This window comes from Coccinella septempunctata, chromosome 8 (assembly GCF_907165205.1).
Source record: "Coccinella septempunctata chromosome 8, icCocSept1.1, whole genome shotgun sequence".
In the NCBI taxonomy this organism is placed as follows: Eukaryota; Metazoa; Arthropoda; class Insecta; order Coleoptera; family Coccinellidae; genus Coccinella; species Coccinella septempunctata.
This window is the reverse complement of record NC_058196.1, coordinates 21,882,229-21,906,316: the sequence shown is the minus strand read 5'-3', so window position 1 is coordinate 21,906,316 and position 24,088 is coordinate 21,882,229. Positions and strand designations below refer to the sequence as shown.

At 35.5% G+C, this 24,088-nt stretch overlaps 3 protein-coding genes across 5 annotated transcripts; all 3 read right to left on the bottom strand.

The window, feature by feature from the left end:
• Nucleotides 1-952: 952 nt before the first annotated feature.
• On the bottom strand, nt 953-12,618 carry LOC123319356 (carboxypeptidase E-like). Of its 3 annotated transcripts, none has more exons than XM_044906272.1 (10): nt 12,146-12,618; nt 6,696-6,892; nt 6,005-6,160; nt 5,610-5,776; nt 5,414-5,553; nt 5,219-5,358; nt 3,043-3,169; nt 2,831-2,985; nt 2,731-2,774; nt 953-1,336 (listed from the first exon to the last, which is right to left on the bottom strand). In XM_044906272.1, exons 1-10 carry the CDS (start codon nt 12,360-12,362, stop codon nt 1,243-1,245), a joined length of 1,437 nt encoding a protein of 478 aa, XP_044762207.1. In that variant the 5' UTR covers nt 12,363-12,618; the 3' UTR covers nt 953-1,242. The 3 variants fall into 3 exon arrangements, with proteins under 3 accessions (XP_044762207.1, XP_044762209.1, XP_044762208.1); XM_044906274.1 differs by lacking the exon at nt 12,146-12,618 and adding an exon at nt 8,842-8,974; XM_044906273.1 differs by lacking the exon at nt 2,731-2,774.
• A 2,752-nt stretch (nt 12,619-15,370) lies between these two features.
• On the bottom strand, nt 15,371-20,251 carry LOC123318743 (chymotrypsin-2-like). Its single transcript, XM_044905474.1, has 5 exons — nt 20,037-20,251; nt 19,133-19,307; nt 16,566-16,806; nt 16,231-16,368; nt 15,371-15,563 (listed from the first exon to the last, which is right to left on the bottom strand). The coding sequence occupies exons 1-5, from the start codon at nt 20,083-20,085 to the stop codon at nt 15,423-15,425; spliced, it is 744 nt and encodes a 247-aa protein (XP_044761409.1). The 5' UTR covers nt 20,086-20,251; the 3' UTR covers nt 15,371-15,422.
• A 1,736-nt stretch (nt 20,252-21,987) lies between these two features.
• Nucleotides 21,988-23,241, bottom strand: LOC123318449 (grpE protein homolog, mitochondrial). The gene is made up of 4 exons (XM_044905070.1): nt 23,066-23,241; nt 22,826-23,006; nt 22,243-22,560; nt 21,988-22,173 (listed from the first exon to the last, which is right to left on the bottom strand). Exons 1-4 carry the CDS (start codon nt 23,134-23,136, stop codon nt 22,069-22,071), a joined length of 675 nt encoding a protein of 224 aa, XP_044761005.1. The 5' UTR covers nt 23,137-23,241; the 3' UTR covers nt 21,988-22,068.
• Nucleotides 23,242-24,088: the final 847 nt, after the last annotated feature.

Here is a 24,088-nt window from a genome sequence, read left to right as displayed (position 1 = left end):
GAAAAATCCTCAAGTGTCGACATAATCCACCCAATCAAAAAAACTCAGTATATAGGCGACCTTCTATTGTCAAATTGTCGAAAAAAATTTTGGCAGCCTTATATTTATACACCCTGTACAACAAGAAGAGATTGAAAAAAACTGATTGTCAAACTTGGGCAATTTTTTAGGTGTCCCACTTCATTTGCTGCTTATAAAGGGTGAGTCGTTGACTCGTACAAATATTTCAAGAGTAGATTCTAGATGTCAAAAGAAATACTTTTTTCCTCTACCATTTTTTCTGAATCGGCTCGGTTTAAAAGATACAGGCTGTTGAAAAATTAAAAAAAAAACGTTATTTTCAGTTCTATCTCACAAACGGTTTTATCGAATGGAATTCATTTGGGAATTTAGTTTTTCATTCATTCGATGAATCTGTTTCGAACTCAAGATATCACCCACGTCTTCCAGTTTTCTCATTATGACCATTTCGTAACATAAAAACACAAAAAATTCAAAGAATACAACTTTTGAAACTGAGTTTGACGATATCTAATGAATATTTGAACGTTTTGTAAAATGAAGTATTATTCATATTTTCTCGTATAATGCGCCATTTTCGAGTAATTTGATGTTCAAAAATAAATTTTTTTTGTGAAATTCGAAAAATGCGAATCCTTTTAAAATATCAACACATGTGTAGTATCACAGATTCAGCTAGTTATTCTGAAGGTAATTTTGTTTTTTCAGTGGTGGCACAGCTCATTATGAAAACTTAAAATGATCTTTTTATCAGGGCATTTGACTGTTGAAATATTTGTACGAGTCAGATACTTACCCTGTATAGTTTACTTTATCACGCTGTAGAGTTTTATATAAAGGATAAAACATACTATAATTGTAGTTCGCATCATCCTATTCATAAAAAATCACCTGAAGGGCTCAGTTAAGAGGGGGAAATAACACAAGGATAATCTAACCAAAAATTTATTCTCAACACTATATTACAAATCAACTCTGAAACAAGAATAATAACGAGAGACAATGAGAAAATAAGTTTCATTATATTCATCCCAATTGATTTCATTCAACATAGATAATTTGGTTTATTACAGTAGGAATCTCTAAACGAAAATTATCCATTCTATCGCGACCCGACTATTATATGGATTTTTTACGTTGTGTTATGTCGGTTTTCTGTCCGCTCCAGTTCTCTCCTCTATCACCAGCTCTATTCCAAAGCTATGGGCTCCTCGTTATTGTTCACCCAATTGCTCCATTTCTGGTCAGGTGAAAATAATTCTTCTGGTTTAGAATCAATAAAATTATCGGATTGTATCCGAATATAGGGGGGCAGCTGAAAAATAAAGTTGAGAGAAGTTAAGGACGACTCTATAAAGTTGTTCAGTAAACTGAAATATTTGATACTGAACGAGAAGATATATGAACACGCATTTAACATTTCTTCCAAAAATCTAAAGATCAGATAATGAAAGTTTGCAGAACATTCAGAGCAATTTTCGAGCAGGTACAAGAGTGGCTAGAGCAGGTAATTTATTTTATTTAACATGTGGATTTCAAAAATTTTTACTATTTGAATCGGAATTGAAAAGAATGCCCCGGAGCCTCGTTGACTATTTGTGAGGTCAATAGCCCACTTATTATTTCCAGCAGAAATGAATTGGCAGAAGAGGGCCGATTGATTGGCCACAATCCACAATGCTCCCCAGACCTTACAACTTTAGATTTTTTGCTCTGGAAATATTCAAAGTCGGTTGTATATATAGAACACAGCACCGAGATGTAGAAGAATTGAAAGTAAGGACACGTACAGCATGCCGAGAATTTCAAGTTGGATTTAAAAACAGGTTATATTTTGTTTACAAAATAATAGACAAGATTTTGAAAGTCTTCGATAGTAGTTTCATTATTTAAATGTTTTATTGCAATAGAATTACCTTTACAACAAGGGGCCACGCTCACAGGAATGATACAAATTGATTGGAATATAAAATGTCCCCCTACAGATAAAAATTTCCCTCCTTTTGTATTTCAAATAATTTCAGAAGTTTCCTCGGAAATAATGAATAAAAGAATTTAGTCCATTTGCTCTCCAGAGGCCATGCTATGCTTTCCCAGAAATTTCTGGTGTATACACTTAATGTGAATAAATATACAGCTTCAATTTTCAATCCACCCTTTTGTAATGTTCACCTCTGCTGGTAGTACGATACCCCGCTGGCGTGGATACTCGGGGGGTGCAGAACGCCCCTAGAGGTGAACCGCCGTAAGTCTGTGCCATCTTACTTCATCCCCTAACCTAGCTGAGGTCCGATAGCTAGTTATTCTGAAGGAAATTTTGTTTTTCCAGGAGTGGCACAGCTCATTATGAAAACTTAAAAGGGGTATATCTTTTTATCAGGACCGAATCGGAAAAAATGGCATGGAAAAAGTGTTTATTTTGACCTCAAAAATCTACTGCAGAAATATTTGTACAAGTCTAAGACTCATCCTGTATCAATCTTCAAAATACATGCAATATTGCTCGACTTATATATAGATACCCTTAGATGTAAAATGTGAAGTTTTGAAGTAGTAGTAGCTCCTTCCAATAGATTGGAATAATTCGTGCATAAGGAAGTAAGAAAAGCAAAATATAATAGCAGCATAGTTACTACTAAACAGACTTGTTAGGCTTGGTAAAAATATTTTAGGCATAATTGGTGCAAGTGATTCGAATACATTACTCACTTCCTGAAAGGGAAACATCTTCGGATCGTCTTTCGTACAGTGCGCTACAATAAAAAACACCAAACGCATCATGCAAAAGTATAATCAAGATTGATCTTACCGAAATGGGTTTGAGTGCGAAGTCCACCCTCTGGGCTTGTGTGTGAGGTTTGTTAACCACTGTTACTACTCTTGTGTGAGGTAAATAACCATCGCGGTAGGCGGTTATTTTATAATGTCCTGGCGTCAGCAATCGGAAGTAGTCGCCATCGTGAACTGGAAAAAAATGTCAAATGTAAATATTTTTTGTAGTTTTATCAGTTTTATACTTACCCGAAGTGATGTCATGTTGTATGTCAGTGGCTATTGGCGACGTTATATTTTTTACATGAATTACTGCATTGGGTATGCCCAATTTAGAAACGCTGTCGTACACTATACCTTTGACACCGATGTGACTCTAAAATGGAAGGAAATTAGTACCAAAGGAAAACAGGAAGTAAAATTGAAAGAAAAAATGAAATACAATCACATTAATGATGCGGTAATCGCAATAGCATCTTCAAGCCAGTGGAAAAAAAAGAACCACTTCGGTTTCTGTATTACATTTTCATACCCATTGATCACTGGAAACAAATAAAAAAAAATTAGTATTTTTTGGGAGTGCTGAAGCAGATCTACATGATTCTTCCTTCATGTCAACCAGAATTATATACGGAGAACTACAAAAAATATTTTCTACCAGAATTAAAAATATTTTAAAGTTTCTTGTCACTTCCGGTTATACCGCACAAGTAGGTAGCTTTTTTAAATTTTTCAAATGGCATTCCTGATAAATTTCTAGATTCCCAATAAAATTCTACTGTGATTTGGATTCTAACCTTACTGGTACTCTCCTAAGCTATTCAGATATATTTGAGCTGTTAGATGAATATTCCCTGTTCAGGATCCAGGATGATTACAAAAATGATCCTAGCAACTTGCTAGTAGGTACAGCCATATAGCCATATATTACATTTCTCTGTTATCTTGATGAAAAACTTTTAGAGAGACAGTTTACAAAGGAATACTGAATTTTGATTTGTGTTTTCATCAAGAACTTCCTTATTTCAAGTGGAAACCCAAGGTGACCAGTAGGTAACATATATTTCTAATGTTTTCTTGGGAGATCTAATAGGGAACTTTGTTATGTATTATTTTTCTTTAACCATTACTTGTCTGATACGATTTTTTTGAGATGTCTTTGTGCTGTATCCAAATTATATCCACATGTTCCCGCTCCATGAAATCCAAGTAACATATTTGCAACTTTGTTCTATATTTGCCATGTTTCAATTAATATGGATATGTATTTATTATCATTTTTTTTTTGTTACATAGACATTTTTTTAGTTGAATAGTGGATTAGTGAAAGTGGAGTGCAGATATTGAACGTTCAATTAGTTATTTGTGTGTCACAGGGGTTTTCCAGTGAAATGGTGAATTATTGAAAAGGAAGTGCTTTGGATGTCGATATGTAGCTCAATAAATCATTTCTTGTGTTTTCATAGCAGTCCTACGGAGCTTAATAGGCTATGGCTTTATAATATCCAGCATATTTGAAAATATATAATGACCTGCGAATTTTCTTCAGAAATTTATCCATATATAGTATACTTCAAATTGTCAGAGCGCATAACATAGGTACAATTTTTCTTAAAACTTTATTACCTATGCTAAAAGATTAGTCCTCTTCATGGAACGCATGAAACTGCTTGAACCTGTTCTATTAACTGATTTTTAATTTCCATAATTTATCATGTTCTGTTGGAGCGTTGTCAAGAAGAAAATTTTTTGATATCACATAAAGGTATAACATATGGATCTCATATGGAACAAACATTTGTGAGATGCATATTTGAACTATTTATGCTCTCTTCATAAAGGAGATGTGTTTCTTGTTTGAGGCGGACATAGGAGCAACGCTGCTATATAACTGTTCCATATTTGTGCTCTGAATGCTATATTCAAAGTAAAGGAACACTGGATATGTTTCTGCTACATATACCTACTCTGTAATGAGGTCACCTGGGAATTTAAGATCGAGAAAGAATGGCCTCTTGTATATCGCAGATGCAAGATATAAAAATGCAGTTCTATCCATATAAGACCGAAGAGAGGAAGAGAAGAAGCAGCCACCTAATAAGCGGATCTATTCAGTCGCAAATCTGAAACTACTAAAGAAGGAGATATACCTAAAACTCCGATCGTCGGATGACCTACGTTACTGATCTAACTAAATAGCGGATATAATGGCTTATTTGTATTGATATTCCATTTGCTCTTCATTAAATGCAATTAACGTGCATCTGCATGAAAGAACATAGGTTGGAACCTGACTCACCCACCTGAAGATGCCATTGCAATAACGAAACACGTATGGTTTATAAAACTCGTTGTGGCGAGAATTAGGTCACCCTCTTGGAAGAACAACCTAAGTAATAATTAGAGTCCCAACATAATTTTTCACCTGCCATATGAAGTTGACCAAGGCCTTCTTGTTCCTCTCCCACTCTTGCTCAAGAACATCCTCAGACGGATATTTGGTACAGCCCAATTCCAAGGTGATTTCGAAATCGTTACTTGATAAATAGTTGAAATCTTGCATACCTGCAAGAACAATACTCATCTAAACGACTTCTAGGCAGTCTTTTCCGAAACTTACCTCCTTTGAGACTGTACCATTTGGCGCCGTTGGTGATGCCTCCCTGTTTTGGAAATTTGACGCTCTCTATGTCCCCGCAACTTTTCCTCTTGGGATCGGCCATGTCCGCGTGGTAGAGGGAATATTGCAGAGCGAGATGTCTGAAATGACGATTTTGTTGCACATTTGGGGCTCAAAGTCCTTCTATCCAGCTTACCTGAAAGTTTGATCGTCCGGGGTTGTGGAATATTCTCCAGTCATCTTTCCGGTTTTGCTCTCGTCGTAGGGGTAGTTGGCGACAAGATCTCCTCCGTGTAAGTTGGCTGATAGAACGAACGGTACCTGCATTATCAGTCTTATGACAGCCCTAGTTTCTGGTTGGAGCTGGAAAAATTCAATGAATCACTATTTTCACACATAACATAATCGATGTGATCATAAGCAATGCCCATGGGATTTCCTAACTAGTATAGCTAATATGTAACGTGGTGTAGCCAGTATACAGTATACCTATCTAATAGTTGCCTTTGGGAGAGGTATTTTAGATTCTAGAATGGTAGTTCTGGTGTAGGAGAGCTTCAAGTATAACTGGATGAATGAATTGATACTTACGGGCTCCTTCAATGAAGTGATCTCTTGAAGTAGATGGTTGTTCCGATCTACATGGTTCTGTTCGTGGGAGAACATTATCCTATCCAAGTCTGGGAAGTTTCTATTGAGGTCTACCGAATTGTTGTTTGCCCTTCCTATCAGATAATCTACACCACCCTGAAATAACAATATTTACCTCACGTGAGAACCTTGGGATATGATCCTGATGATGGGTCCAACTAAACAACTCATTATGCATAAAGATATATACGTATCATTATAAGTATTTTCCAACAGAAGGTAGAACTGGTCAAAATTAAACGTTTCACCAAAAATTACCCTATACAGAATTTTCAGAATGACCAAATTTGAAGAAAAAATTGAAAATGATTACTGAAATAGATCCTGATACGACCCTAGACCGTTTGTAAGCTGAATTATAGCAAAGCAGTGGGTAAAAACTCATCTCCTGATTCGGCCAGGTATAAAATGTTGACAGGAAAAGAGAGTGAGAATGGCAAAAATTAAGGACATCAAAGTCTTCAAGCTCCGAAGAGTTACTAAATAGTTTCACATGACAAATCCTGTTTTTACTCAACATCAATCCGATTTTGGATAGTGTTATCAACTGGGACGACCAGTTCTTATAAAATTAAATAAGTTCCAGTAAATCTGTGATATTAAAATGACAGGATCTTTCTATTAAACTCACGGTGTCTGTTGCTAGCTGCCATCCATCTGGATTCATGGAGGGCATGAGGTGGATTCTCGTCTGTTGAATGAGCGCCCTGATGTCAGCATCACCTTTCATGTATTCTTCGCACAGGTAATCCGCCAACTTTAACATCAGTTCCCTACCAAGTACTTCGTTACCGTGCATGTTGGCTATGTATTTGAATTCTGGTTTCACTGTAACAAGATTAATAAGTTACTTCGTGTTTGATTGGAAAATACGCATACAAAAAGGGTAGATGCAGAACACCGAGATGCTTCCAAAAGTGACGTTTATTTTATGGGTCTACCATTCTTTGTAACCAAGATACAGTTTGATTTAATTTTCGCCATTATTTATTTAATTATAACTTTTGAACCACCCTATACATTTTGGTTATATCTGATCGTTATGTTCTCTGTCAGGAGTTCTATCGATTGACATAATAAAAAACGTCTCATTTCAGGTCTAGCCCTAAGAAATTTAATGGGTAGGTTTCGTGTCCAAACAACACCCTGTATATCAAAATTTTGAAATTTGATTCAATAATTTAGAAAGAGCATCCTAATTTTGGATTAAGATTAATTTTAAACAAAAATAATGTTGCAACAAATTTACATTTCGAATTTTAAAGGTTGAACATCTTTACATTTTTATTGCTAGAACAAGAGTATATGATTATCTTTCAACTATATTATGATGTTTTCTTGATGATAATGGTAATAGTAAAATAAACAAGTGAATACGTGTTGTTAAATGTATGAAATAATACACTGTAGATTCGACATCCCCAAATGTTTTCAATTATAAATTATTCTCTAAACTAATCAAGGTATCTATTGATGAGTTCAGTATGTACGTACATACAATAACTGCTTTGTTGTATTTTTATTTTTAGCGAGAATGATAGAAATGCTCAGAAGAGTGAGAAATGATCATATTCTGGCTGAAAAAATTATTAGAAGCGGATAAAGAAAATACTTGTTTTTTGATTTTTCGTTTTGTTCAACCTTTGTAATGTAGATTTGCTCCAACTTAATTTTTGTATAAAATAAAGTTATGATGTCTTCGGAATGAACATGATTCTCATTTTCCATTCTTTTTTCAATGTTGTGCGATGAACACAAGCTATGATGGTTCTCTTACGCATACGGAGTGTTTGGGACTTTCTTTTTATTTTTATCGACTCAACTGAGGACGAAGATATAATCCAAATATTATAAAAATGTGTAGGATGGATCATAAGTTACGATTAAATGAAAACATGGGGCGCATTACTGAATCATCCTCTATCCTACTATCCTAGTAATAAAGAAAAATAGACCTATAAGTATAGGTTATTTAGAGGCATCTTGTTGTCCTTTAACAACCCTTACTGTATGTGCATTTTCCAATGAATCACCTCTTATGTTGAGTATAAAGGGTTACATGCTTTCAGTTCAAAAGGTGAATAACTATATAGGTACCTCATGGTTATGTATATGAAAAATATTCAAAGATTACTCCAGTCAACCTAATTATCAAAACTAAATAAGCGTACAACAATTCAAAGTATGGAAGGGATGTTTGAGAAAGAAACAATGAATTTGTATTATTAAATTCATTTTGTAATTGTGTGCTTTTGAGTCACCCACATTAGCTTCATATGTATGTATTGTATCTGTATTTTGAATTAATAGTTTATGTAATGTATCTGTATTTCTGTGAAACTGTATTGTTTATCTCTTTCTACTCCCAACACTGTTTTAGAAAATTTTCGATTCCTTTGAGTTCATATGAAACGATGGATGAATAAATTATAGTTTGTATGTTTTTTTAACAATATCATGAACAATCACGTACACTTTTGAATTTATGTAGCCGATACCTGATAAAAATCAGGTGGGTGAAGATAAAGGTAAATAGTTTGCCTTCGCTGAAGATGCTATTGTGAGAGCGAAACACATATGTCGTGAATAAATAACTAATTTTATGAAAATCGTATAATCTGTTTTAAGTTCAATTGTGGATTTTCATCAAGTATCTATCGCACAACCTACTTATAATTTCAGCCGACATGAAAGGTATACGAAAAACATTGAAATGAAAAAATTATTACGAAATCCTTCTTACTCAGTACTCATAATGTATGTACATTATTCCTTACCTTAATAATGACGATTTGCGAGACAGACAGTGCAATATAGTATTTTGCTGCATTTCTGATGAGTAGTAGATTCAAAAATTCTTATATTATCATAAAAAGACTTTCAAAGGTCATAATTATCATGAAAAAAAAACTTCCTCATTATTTGTTCGGGAATGCAGGCATATCTTCGAACATTTTGAACTATCTTAACGCTTGAATTCCATGAATTCTAGGACGGTTTTCCTGCTTTGTTAAAATTTTTGCTGCACTTCAAGGAACTTTTCACTTTTTCTCGGAAAAAAAACCGTTGGTTCGTAACAATATATAAAGAGAACGAGTGATTGGAAAACAAATAAGATCAAAATTGGATCGACAGTTACGAGCGAACTCCGATGAAGGTAGAGGAAGTGGAAAATTATTCTGATATCAAGTGGAAAACCAAGCGGAACAACTCAATCATATGAATAGGTAATTATTGATTGTTCAACATGCCGAGGGCTTAGAAACTTATCTTTTACCACACATTGGAATTGGATGAAATGATAGTGTAATGGCGGGGCTTTATCAAAGTCAAAATATGACGTCCAATTTATCTCTCGAGAACTGATATGAAAAACGACTAGATTCCATAATTTACCACCCTTGAATGAGTATCCCATTAAAGTGGCTCATAATGTTCATGAGCCACGAAAGGATTCCCTGTCAGACAATATAGTGTGTCAGATTTTCAGAGGATATGTTTAATTAGACCCAAGGGAAGCTACTTTTCAAGAGACTGACGCAAGTTCACAGCGGTCCTTTGAAAATGAAAAAAAAATCGTTACTTGTACATACTCGAGCGTGTCAGGTTTTCATACAGATAGTTAATCTCGGTATTGCAGACGTGTTCACCAATTAATCTGACACTAATCAGGGGGGGGGGGGGGGGAGTTTTCTCAATCTGACAGTTTAAAGATGATAACAAGGCATTTTTTTAAATATCCCTTCCTGTACCTCTCATCGTTTCCGTTTTCATTATGAATGTTATAGATAATTAAATTCTATACAATTTTTGTTTGAAGTAATTTTACATACTCTTAACCGTTTTCGAGTTAGAGGGCGATAAGAGCGGGGAGCTTAGCCAGACATGCAAAAGGCAAAGGTCAATGTAGAAACCCAGTCTAATGTACCTACATTCATCGCCATATATCTCAAAAATGTTCTAACGTAGAAAAAATTGTTTCGGAAAAAATTTTTAGAAAATGTTATGCTTTTCAACTTTTATAATGAATGCGAAAATGATTTGAAGCCCAGGAGAGGAGATGATTCAAAAAGACTTATTTTTGCGAATTTTATAGCCAATTTTTATTGTTTCGGAATGCTAAAAGTGTCAGATTATATTATCCCGATTATTCTTGAATCATTAGTTTCAAAATAAGAAAGAAAGCCACCGCACTCGAGAATGTACACGTGACTTTTTTTGCAACTTTGGCAACCTCCCACACATTTTCTACACCCTTAAATTGTCAGATTAGGAGAATATTCTTTTCATCATGTTATTAACCACATATATCTAAATATGAAACGCTCGAGTATGTACAATGATCGTTTTTTTACTATTCTGACAGGCTGTCCTAGACAATTCCCCGTGTTCAGTGTTGGTTTTTGACTTTGACGCTTGAATTTGTGACTACTATTTCAACAGTAGATTCTTGAGGTCAAAAGAGAAACTTTTTTCCTATACCGTTTTATGGATTCGGCCCTTATAAAAAGATATAGCCATTTTAAGTTTTCATGATGAGCTGTGCCACCCCTGGAAAAACAAAATTGGCGTCAGAATAACTTGCTAAATCGGTGATACTACACATCTGTGTATCTTTTGAACATAGTTGTGTTCAGCCAAACTACGTAACCAATTTTTCAAATTTATTTCGTTTGTTTCTAAAAATAACTTTATATGGCTTTTAAACAGCCTGTATCTTTTGAACTGCGCCGATTCGGAAAAAATGGTAAAGGAAAAAGGGGGTTTCTTTTGACTACTGTTAAAATATTTGTACCACTCAAAGACTCACCCTGTATATTACAGATCTAATTTTTGGTAGAGATACTCTACAGGGTCCAAAGTGTCTCCCCTTATATTAATCTGACACGCTCGAGTAAATCCCGAATTACTCTCTTGGGCTCCCCAACTATCGTGGAGCATCATATTTTGTTTGTGTAATAAGCAAAAATACTCCTGTCTAAATAATGTGTACAGGGTGAGCAAAATTTCTTGCCTACTGAGGTGATCTCGAGAACTATAAGAGCTAGAAGAAAACGGATGACACATTTCCGAGCTCTTTTTCAGAGAAACAAAGAATGATGAAAACCGTAGCCTCCTACGATCTGTCGTTTTTGAGTTATCAGCAAAAATTGAGGTTTTGACGATTTCGCAAAGTTCTCATAACTTTTTTGTCTTTGAATTTACAGATCTGAAACTTGAACCTTCTTAGGCACTTTTATACGTTGAATCTACTGACAAAATTAAATAAATAACATTTAAAAGTCCGCCTAATTACTCGAAATGAAAAATAATTTTGAGCTCGTCAGTGGATTCTACGTAAAGAAGTTCCTGCAGAAGGTTCAAGTTTTAGATATGCAACTTCAAAGACAAAAAAGTAGAGAACTTTTCGAAATACTCAAAATCTCATTTTTTTTTATAACTCAAAAACGAAGAATCGCAGTAGGATTCTGTTTTAACCATTCCTTGTTTCTCTGCAATGGGGAGCTCGGAAATGTGTCATCCGTTTTCTTCTAGCTAGCTTTTATAGTTCTCGAGATCCCCTCAGTAGACAACGAATTTTGCACACCCTGTACAGCAATACCGAACTTTTGATTCAAGTGCAAAATGTAAGTTTTCTCTCGAATAAACACTTCCATTTTTTGAGCAGTGTATTTTCTTACAAACTCATAAACTCTATATAGCGTAAGTTATAAAAAGTTCCGATATCCATTGAATCAAATAGTTATGCAAATTGCATTTTCGTTGTTAAATATTTTATATTGAGTATTTTTATGGCAAAATATCACGAATAATACATGGTTGCACCTTCAACGCTTTCAAAAATTAGTTTTTTAAATCTCATTCCCACTCCGAAATCCACCCATTGAAATCAAGAACTAGATCTCGGATAGTACTCGAGTTTTGCAATATTTACACTTATAAAAAGTTTTTGAGGCTGATTGGAGCATTGAACAATTGAAAGCAGAGAAGATTTGGAAAACTCATCGAATGGGTATGAAAAAATCCTGACAGAGTATGTGATTTGTAGCAGGACCAAGAAGATAATCTGAAAATACTCACATATCTCATGCTGCCCAGGCCTGGTGGAAAACTCGATCACGTACAGTGGAAAACCGTTCACCGAGGTCTCGCTCAACGTGTAAATCCTGGTAACGTTCGGACACTTGGCCTGCACGTCTTCCAGAACTTGCACCATTTCATTGTTGTCGTGATGTTTGAACTCGAACTGGATCGTGGAAGTAGCCGTGACCAGAAGCAGGAAACAGGAAAACCGCATCGCGTGGCCCTAGACGACGGTATGGAGAAGGCAGGAACCGAACAGGACTTGGTTGAGCTCGCACAGCTGGGTTTTCGTGTGTAGGAGCGAAAGGAGCGTCTTGAATGGAAATCTACGCCGGCGCTTGACGTCGCTATACGCGGTATGGATTTTCATATCACTGTGAGCCCAATTAGACCGTTTTGGACGGTGAAAAATAATTACGAAAAGTGACAAGTTGGCATATATTGACAATTCCAGGACGTCACTGGATGATGGGACATAGATCGGATCCAGCGTAGATTGGGAAATGTTTTTTCCAGTAGGCGGATGCGGAAATTAACTCCCTACACAGTGTGACATACCGGGCGTCTCTTCAACACTTGTCTATGAATATCAACGAGGTTTCTTCATCTCGCACTTGTTCCTGTTTTTCAATTTATATCTGTGTGATATCCCTACGAATTTTTCTGAGAAATTTATTTACGCTGATGATATTTCCCTCGCATTCCCTCATTCTGATTTTAGATGCATAAAGAATTATCTATCTACAGATTTAGAAATTTTGAGGAATTACTTTTTCGAGTGGCGTTTGCGTCCTAACCCAAATAAAACCGAGGTTTCGTGTTCCCATCAGAATAATCATCAAAAATATAGAAAATTGAGTGTAATTTTCGGTAATTCCTTTTTGGAACATAATCCTAAATATCTAGGAGTTAAGCTGGATTCCTCGCTAAATTTCAAAACCTATTTGGAAAATTTGCGTCTAAAGTTGAAAACTAGGAATAATATTCTGCATAAACTAGCTGGTACTGGAACGGTAGCCCTAGCATTGGTTTGGGGTTTGGTGATCAATTTTTGCAGTGCGAGATGCCCTTCAATATGAAATATTTCAGCTTATTTCATTTCTTACAATCCTCTACACTCACGGGGAGAAAAGGTTTTTTAATGAGGTTTTTTCTGAGCTCTTGTATATAGGTACACCAAATTGTATGGTACCCCATTCACGCTAAACTCTGCTATAATTATTGTTGAAAAACCATGAAAAAAATTATTTTCAGTTCTATCTCACAAACGGTTTTATCGAATGATATGAATTTCGGTATATAGATATTCATTTATTAGATGAATCTTTTTCGTACACACGATAAATCTCGCAGGTATTTTAGTTTTCTCATTATGACCATTACCTACCATAAAAATACCAAAACTTCAAAGAACCCAATTCTTGAAACTAAATTGGAAGCTATCTAATGAATATCTCAATGTTTTGTGAAATAAAAGTATGCTTCATATTTTCTCGTATAATGCGCCGTTTTTGAGTAATTTGTTGTTCAAAAATTAAAAAAGAGTCTGTGAAATTTGAAAAATTGGGTACTTTGGCTGAATACAACTCTTTTTAAAAGATCCACATATGTGTAGTGTCAAAGAATTAGCTAGTTATTCTGAAGGTAATTTTGTTTCTTCAACGGTGGCATAGCTCATTTTGAAAACTTAAAATGGCTATATCTTTTTATCAGGGCCAAATCGGAAAAAATGGGATAGGAAAAAAGTGTTTATTTTGACCTCAAGAATCTACTGTTAAAATATTTGTACCCTGTATATTAGGCTTTATTTCAGAGCCAAATTGGCCTTTTTTCGAGGTAATTCTCGTTCTTCTATTGTATATGTTTTGACCAAGAACATAGTTCTTTGTTATTCAATCATCATATTAAATGCTGTTGGGATCTTAGAACATATATGTTCTAAGATAGATACATGGGATGGCCATTCAGTGCTACAATTGAATGTTTTGTAGTACAAACATTCGATGTTTTTCTGTCTAGCACGACACTAAGGCAGTGGCGTTAAATTGAAAAATTCACACGCTGATGTCCAAATCAACTGTCTCAAATGTGATTGGCGACACTAAGCAACTATCTCACTCCAGTCTTTGGAATGTTTATTTTCCATTCCATGTATCAATGTTGTAAAGTTGGGATACAGCACTTATTTTACAGAAGTGTGCATTTCCGAAATTATAAAATGGACGAAAACAGACAACTAAGCAACAGATAGAGGAATCAGCGCCGGTTTATCCACTGGGCGCTTGGGGTGGGCGCCCAGGGGAGAGAAATGGTCTGAGCCTAACACAATTTTCAGGTCATTACTTTTGATGGAAAATTTTTTCAAATAATAATCTGCATATCCGACGTCTACGCCCTTGCCCTAATCGATACAGGGTAGGCGGCCGTCAACATTTAGGGGATGTGTTTCTTTATAAAAAAATCCATATGTGTAATTTGAAGTATGGAATGATAAATTTATAATGTCAGGAACAAGAAAAGTAGTCACAAGTTCAACCCTGTCACCCTATTAAACATTTCAACCGGTATGCGAATCCCTATACTCCACATCTAGACTTTTTTCACGTATTCTTCACGCTATATAAATCAATAAAATTGTCAGCAAACCTTTTTACCAAATGCAAACAAAGCAAATGCAAAAACCGTTTTTAATTCTCACTTTCTCACATATAAAATGTCAATTACCAGAAAAGGAATAACATATTGGAAACTTACTTCATTTTCATATTTCAATTGTTAGTGGAAAAACTTTGAACGATTTGTGGTAGTACTACAATAACTATCGATTTTTTTTGTGTTGAATTGTGCTACGTTTGTTCCGTCAAAAAAATTACTTTTTGGCTACGGTTCTCAAGATTTCTCAAAATGCTTAAAATGGGCCACCAGTCCAGTACCTACATTTGAAAAAGTGCTTTTCCACGGCTGATGTAGACTTTATTTATATACATGGTGTTAGTGAATAAGTGCCACAAACTTCAGGAGGTGATGTAAAAATAATGACATTATGCTATACCTAATAACTTTTGTCCACAAATGCTTCGTTCTCCAAATTTCATTTGCATATGTTGACCGGTTTCAGAGCAATAAATAAATACCTATTTATAGTAAAGTTTTAAGTAAAACATGCAGAATCACAAAATGCTGAAACAATTCCACACAAACTACAGAATAATTCAAATAAAATAAATTTTTACGATATTTTTATTTTTTTCAATAATTTATCTACATTAAACTCTCATACCATATTATTAAGTATCCAACTTCTAAAGCTGTACACTCGCGTAAAAACATCAGGTTGTCCAATACCACACGGAACTCCAAAGGATACAATGCCAACTTGAGATGAACCATCCACTAGAGGACCACCGGAATCTCCCTACAAAACGAACCCGAATTGAAAACAACCCTTCAGAGACATTTTCTAGCGTATTAAGGTATAGAATCAATGAGGAAATGAAATTTATTGTATAGGTATGTAATTGAGTTTTCGAGTGTGAAATCATCGGCATTTTGACGAATTTGACGACATTATTTTTACCTATAGCAACAAGGAATAGTTTCAGAACGTTTATCCATTCAGTGAAATGAAAATTTATTTAATTCACAAGTGAAATAATGAGCAAATGGTTTAAATGTTGAAGGCTACCATATTTGAAGGCAATGGTATATGGTACCCTGTGGACGAGATTTTGTATGATCGGATTTATATCTGAACTTAGATAGGTGGCTTTGATGACCAGGCAATGGACCTCCAACCTTTCGTCGGTCTATTGCCAAAATACGTGCTTTCCAGAACTTTAATAAAATAATTTTCATTGATTATTTGATTACCATTGAGTTTAATGCTCAGGGCCTGTTCCGATATTGTTGGTTTTACTGGCCAGCAATCGAATAACAATAGAACTCGAACGACTTGGCCAATAGGCATCGTCTCTGAAATACTGACAGTACTGTTCAGGAATATCGGAACAGACGGAATATGTTATTATTTATGACCAAATACCTACGACACCGACTTCAAAATATTGAATACTGTTACTCACTTCGCAAACTCCTCTTCCTGTATCACCTCTAGTGCATAAATTTGTTGATACAATTTGAGAAAAAGATTTACGGCACTCGCTATTACTCAGGGAAGTTACGTTCAAAGTTTTTAGAGTTCTTGACACCTGTCCTGGGTACTGAAAAAGACAAAAGTGGTTTTTAATATTACCTGTAAAAGTGTTTCTTCAAGCAAAAATATGAGAAATGCTGCAAACAAAATCATAGAAATATTTGAGCTCTTCCATGCAAATGGAACTGATGAAGGAAGAAATTCATAGTGGTTACAGGGTAGCTCACCTCAAGTATGGAGAACACATTTATTATAAATATTTACCGATGTCTTTCCCCATCCTGTTATTGTGAGTTGCTTCCCACCTGGAGTGTCTGATCTGGGTAGATTTATTCTTCTGATCTTGCTGTTGAAGGAAATTGGCCGACTCAACCTCAATAAGGCGATGTCATTGGCCAGTGTTTCATAGGATGGATGCTGTATTATCCTTTGAACTTGGTATCTGCTACCAGATCCATCTAAAGTGTTGGTACCAGCCACTACAGACATGCGACTCGCAGGTTTTCTGGAAAAACATCGATTCTGATATTAATTTAACGTATAAAGGCAGAGAGAGTTAAAACTAGTGCATACAATTCTTTGGACTCAAAGTATCAACAGATATTACGTTTCGTTTCGTCGATAAAGAGTAGACGCTGACCATAGTTTCGGTCTCCTTTGACCTCCTCCGAGCAACACAACTAAAACCTCGGCGAAACTGGAAAGCATTGATGGCCACTTCATTCGATGTCAGTAGTTCAAGGGTGACCACAATTGTCGCCACTATCTTGAGTCTTGAGTCACATGTATGGAGGGAATACACCACTGATCCTGATACTTATACTGATACTGATAGGAAACGAGGACCAACCGTAGATAGAGGAAGGGGAAGATAACGTAAACAACGAAAAGTGTGTCCAACATCTCTATGTTTTTGTTGACATTTACTGTGCATCTACTCCATGTTTGTTTACGTTTACCCCAATATTTGAATGTTTATTATCGTATTTGTGTTCGATGTAATAGTGTTTCGTGCGTTTTAAGACTTGAGTATCAAGAATTTCGGTGTTGACATGCCAGGAAATTGTGTAATTTGTGGAAAATATGCCGAAAACGATAGATTCGGATTGGGGTAAACGTAAACAAAAACAAGTTGATGTTGGACACAGAGAGCTCTCCTTCGTAGCTGCGCAATGCGGTATCTTCTCTTTCCTCTATCTACGGGACCAACTCAATTAATTTTCCCAACTTTTATAATGTTGTTCTGAAGAGGTCAGATAAGACCGAAACCATAGTCAGCATCTACTTGGCATCTATTTATTACTGGAAAAAAGTGTTGGAATGAAGTATCTTTTTTTTACAGAAATGCACCTTCATTTTAGATTAATTTTGATCGTTTTAATTTTAATTTACATACTTTCAATTTCAATTCGGGATTTTTGACATCCTTTGAAACGGTAAACATTCAGGACCGTTTTCATATTCCTTTTTCAATTCTGAAAAACGATGTAGCACCGTGAAAAACATCTTGGATTGGGAGGTAACCGAGTTTTTTTCGTTATATAGGACCGATATGCCGAAGTCAAGACATCTTCATCGACGCGAATTTTACAATTTTCTGGTTGGAGTGCAAACCCTTTGGAAGCAGAAACCAGAGTGATGAACAATTGTTCACCATTTTCGCTCATCTTTTTGGGTTTCTCTTCACTGGAAGTACGATTTCTGGCTGGCGTGCAAACCCATTGGCAGCTGAAAACAGAGTAGGGTACCGTTTCGCAACGCCATGTTTTGTTTCCCCCCAACCTGCAATAGCGTAGTTTTGAATTTGGCTCGTCTCCATTGCCCGCTAAGAGTTTCTTGGTTCTAGTTGGTGAACGAAAAATCCGTAACACCCGTAGGGCGTTTGAGATCGAATGCGATTTTCTCTTTCGATTTTAGTCCGAGTGATTCTTGAAGTTGCTTCTATTCGAACGTTAGAGGTAAAGTACGCCACCGTGATTTAAACCGCTCAACAAGTAGGCAGTGCCAGAAAAACCACTGGGGACAACTTCCGCAGACCGAGTCCAGAGGTAAAATAGCATTATGTACTTTTACTTGGGACCTCAGTTTCAACCCTTTATCATACCTTGTTCTACTACTTCTGGGAGTACAATTTTCTGGGTGGAGTGCAAACCCGTTAGAAGCAGAAACCTCAGGACAGTGATGAACAATTGTGTACTATTTTCGCTTACCCTTTTGGGATTTTCTTCGCTGGAAGTACGATTTCTGGCTGGCGTGCAAACCCGTTGGAAGCTGAAAACACAGTAGAGTACCGTTTCCCAACGCCGTGCTTTGTTTATCTCCAACCTGCAATCCCGTAGTTTTGAAACTTAGGCCCGTCTTCATTGCCCGCTAAGAGTTTCTTGGTTCTAGCTGGCGAACGAATCCGTAACACCCGTAAGGCGTTTGGGATCGTAAGCGATTTTTTCTTTCGCTTTTAGTACGAGTGATTCTTGAAGTTGCTTCTATTCAAACGTTAAATGTAAGGAACGCATTGTGATTTTAATCGCTCAACAAGTAGCCAGTGCCAGAAAAACCACTTGGGACAACTTCCGCAGACCAAGTCCAGATGCAAAACAACACTCTGTACTTTTACTTGGGAAGCTCAGTTTCAACCCCTTATCATACCTAGTTCTACTACTTCTGGGAGTACGATTTTCTGGCTGGAGTGCAAACCCGTCGGAAGCAGAAACCAGAGTGGTGAACAATATGGTGCGTCCTTTTTTCTTATCGTTTTCTGAACCTTCAGAATCGGTTCAAATTATAACAGAAGCTGGAATTTCGAAATCGATTTCAAAATTCCGTCAACTTACCCTACAGTACAATGCGCAGCTGTTAGAATCCACCTATCACCTATAATGGAACCACCACATATATGCTGTTGCAATTCTTGAACTGAAACTTGGTATGGATATGCTGAATCTCTCGCGTCTTGTCCACCAACTATTCTGAGATCGATGTCGTCGTCAATTTCTTCTTGACTTTTAACTGAAACATTTTTTTTTATTAATACACATGACGAACTGATTTGGTTACCATCATCTTTCGCCGAAGAAGAGCAGATGCTGACCAAGGTTGGACGAGGTCAAATGCTACCGAAATCACGGTCAGCATCTGCTCTTCTTCGGTGGAACATTCTCCCTTTCGTTGACCTGACGATGGCAATTTGGATCATATCACTTGTTGATATTCATATCGGTAGGTGGTATGCATCTGAATTAATCCTTATTATTGTATTCATTGCCTCTCTCTGTTAAGGCGTGATCATTCCTTCATTGTTAACAATAATGTTTCCGATATTTTAGACGTCAAATAGCAATAGCAAGCTTGATATGTCGAATCAGTTCCAAAAAATGTATTATTTTTAAGGCATTTCGGATTGATGTCACTTGAGGGACAAAAACAAACCAACATTTTTATGATCGGAAAACTTTAAAATTGTACGATTATTATAGTCGCACTTCCATATATCACCAGTGAGGGATAAATAATTTCACTGAACCACATTTACTCAAAGAAAATTCATGAGGATGCATGGAAACCACTCGAAATCACATTAACACAAACTTTGTGTGTCCCATAGCGGTCCTCTCAAAGGTCAGCTGATCCAAAATGCTGAACAAAAATTACTGTGTTCGAAAAATAACCGATGCAGGTACTTGTTGAATTCTGGTATTTTAATTCATTGTATCAGAATTTTTGTATAAATAAACTCACCACAATTGTTAATCAAGATCAATGAAAATGTAAACTTGATGAGCAGCATATTGAACACGATTTCCTTCAACAGCGCAACTGGTAATACAAGAAGGAGCTACAATATATAAGTGAAAATTATCAGCAAATAATTCGTAATTATCATTTTTCCGAGTAAACTTTTCAGCCGTCATCTACGTGAAACCCATCATTTTTTCGAAGCCATTAAGAATTCGTTGTACTGTTTTTTATACCCCTTGAAATTTCCAGAGAGAAAATACTTTCGGCGTATATGTAAATAGCGAATTCTAATCGCGACGAATTATTGGGTGTTAGAATAGAATCGGAAATTCCGAAACCACCTGGAATTTGCGGAAAAATCGGAGTTATGTCGAAAATAGATAACCCAACATATTTCAACTATATATGCCATTGATAATTTGAATAAAAGAATTTCGGTGAAGTCATCTTGAGAACAAGAGACTTAGGCTACTTCCACACCATCCGCTTTTAACCGTAGGGTTTTTACCCGAATACAACCTGATGAGGAATATTATTTCATGAGATTTTATCCTTTTGGTGCGTCTGTAAATAGTCCTTTCGAGATTAGTTTTGTGAAAATTCCGTATTCCACCAATTATATTTCGTAACGGTTTCTCAGTGAGATTTTCACAGTTTTGTAACAGTTTAGGTACCTACCTGTGGAGATATCTCGAAGACCTATACATTCAGGTCATTCAAGATGAGCTTCAAGAAACATTTAAAACAATCTATCGGTTAAATTAATAATTATTCCTTTTCTCCTAGACGCGATATGCCCACCCATATTGCATAATATTATATACACAGGTTGTAACACATTGAATGAGCAATAAAGAGGTCTTATATAGAATACAAATTGTTTGTTTGATTTTTGTGATGCGACGAAAATTTTTTCAATATTAAAGAATATGGGCCTTTCCTGTATAAATGGATAATTCTTAAATTTTCTGCAATGTGTAAATCCATTGCCAGGAAATGAGAACAAGATTTTGAGGTGTAACAAATGTTAAAAATCTATAAGCCTAACCTAAAGCTCATTGAAGACTGAACCGTTGAGTAAATACCCCATCCTCTGCGAAACACAGCAAGCTTAAAAGGCTCCCTTTGGACTATATATATTCGTGTTCTGTGCTATATATGGTTTTCACTGTCTAGACATACAGGACAGGGTGCGGTAGATCTGATTGACGAGTTTCAAAGGGCTATAAAAAATGGTAGAAGTTGGAGAAAAATGATTCTATTTCTTCGAATCAGCAGAAAATATATTCTTGTACTAAAATTTTGAAAATGTTCGCTAAGATGGCGGCTGTTCGGATATGTACGGTCATGGTATCCTTCAGATTATCGGTACCTATCAACTACTAGAATTAAAGAGGCCGGAAGGCTGCTTCAGAAGAACGCTTATTGGCCAATTACGGCCAGTGTTATTTGAAATATCCAGATCGCTCATCTCTACAGCCAATTTTTGTCGATGAAAGAGTACCAATGAGTCACAAGCCCTTTTTATTATCGAGCGTCACACAACTTCCAATTTTAATTTTTTTGCCTCAGCTGCTACATAAAAAATATGCCACTGTTTCTCCATTCCAATTCCAAGAAAAGAAAATTTCGAAATAATAAAATACTCATTTTTCATTAGTCTTTTTTCGTAATTATAAGTCTCTTTTCATATGAAATAAAAATTTCCTACAGGATTTTAAAAGGGAAGTTCATCAGGTTGGAGTTGCCCCAGCAAAATGGAAGAATATTCACATAACCTCAACTCATTTTTCCATTGACTTGACAGCACATCCCAACTCTAACAAGTTAGATTCACTGTAATCTAAATTTGATAGATGCTGAATCTGTGAAGACTTATAGCCTTGCATAGGGACAAGATGCAATTCTCATACAATGCTTAATGTTTCTGATAAATAAAGAAATGACTAAATTTTATATACATATATATTTTATTTCAACATAAAAGTAACAAAAAGTGAAATAAAGAAGTACATTTTTAAACACAATTAATCTATTTGGATACACCTACAAGTGCTGGTCTAAGCACTCTATCATGGAGTTTATAACCAATCTTTGATACTACAACAACAGTTCCAGGTTCCTTCCCTTCTACTTCCTGAAATAATTCACCATTATGAGCATAAACATCACAGATTGGAATCAATTTTACATTGGAGAAACTTACTTGTTGGAAAAGGGCTTCATGGTAATTTGGGTCAAATTTTTCATTTACAGGATTGACTGGTTCAAGACCATATCTCTTAAAAACAGTTTTCATCTGAGCTTCTGTCATAACAAGTCCCTCATATAAGGATTTCAAGTGTGGATTTTTTTCATTTAGTTCATTTTTTGGTACAGTTTCAGTAGCTTTAGCTAAAACATCTGCTACATCTAAGAGATCTTTGCAGAAACTTTGAATCCCAAATATTTTGGCATCTGCTATTTGTTTTGTTAAACGTTGCCTCATATTCTCACCATCTGCAAGAGCCCTTTTGTATTTATCCTAGAAGTCATAAATTTCAACAAAAGTATTGAAAAGTAATTCGAGATTTTCAGAAATGAAGCATCTTGTTACCATATATTAACTATAGTAATGGTCAATGTAAGGGTAAAAACTTTTAGTAGAAGAATTTCAACCTTATTCAATTTCTGAAAATTTAAGTAACAAAACGAAAATATATAATTTAGAGGTCCGAAAAATTTGAAATATGTAATTAGAAAATGACCGACAGAAATGCCTTACGCAATATTGAATGATAAAATCGTACCATTAAATCATTATTTTTCTCTGTAAGATCTAACACTTTCTTATTCAGATCTTCAACAGAAGCATTAAGTTTATCACCCAATTCATCAGATTTTCCTTCAGCCACTGGGGGAGCCTGTGCTTCAGATGATTTTTCTTTTTCCGCAGCAGTATTACATCTCAGATTGGAAGTCAACAATGACCTTAGGAAACATTGAGAAAATTATCGTAACGTAAGATAACTCTTCTCTTGAATTCATACCTGGACATCAACTGAATATTTTCATTCAGTAATTTACCACATCTCCAAAAATGAGTAACCCGTAAGGCCATTATCTTTTCCAAACTAATATTCCTATAGGAACTTTTTCACAAACTGAATGCTGATTAAACAAATTGAGGTTATTCCACAAGCAGGACAGTTTGACATTTATATTTTCTATGCTCTTGCCATAAGGCGCTTTCTTTTTGGTGCTTCATGCACCGGTACAGCTCCGGGCTTCTCGCCCCTGAGCTGTTCCAAATAAAACGGTTATTAGTGCGCCAACTGCGCGCAGCGAGTTGGATGATCAGCTGTTGAGCAAAATGACAAGAGACAAGTCCGGATTCGCGGTTCTTTGGATTATTTGTTTTCAGTTTGACGTTAAAGTCGTTGATTATTAATAAGTTTCACTATTTTTTCGAAATCTATTGCCATATATTTGGTTGAAAAACTTGATTTACCGGGTAAACATTACCCTTTCTTTGCTATGGAGAGTAAAAATATACAAAATACTGGATATGTCTGTAGATATAAAACTTGAAAAAATTATTTAACAATGATTTCATCTCTCAAAGCTTTGTTAATAATCCTCTTTGGTAAAAGTAGGTAAAGAGTGTTCTGATTTTACGAAAATTGCATTCAAATACGTGAAATATAAACTTATTTGAAAAGAAATGCTACATTTTCACTGATGGGCGCTACTAAACTGAAGCTTGTCGTTTATTCATTTGATCGATCTCTAAAAATTATGCATTCATGAAAAAAATGATTAGTTCACTCTTCAAACCTGAAAGAACGAATCCTATCTTCATTCGAAATCATTCAGTTCTAATTCCATCTAACATTGATTCTTTATTCATTTACTCAATAAAAAAACTAACTGACAGCTTCAATTGACGAAAAAATCAATCTTAGGTGGTCCATAAGGTGTATTACAGCCTTTTTATAGTATTAATCCACAAATTTCAACAATACACGACTTCTAATATTTGTTGACATATGTAAACATAACCAAAAAGTTTG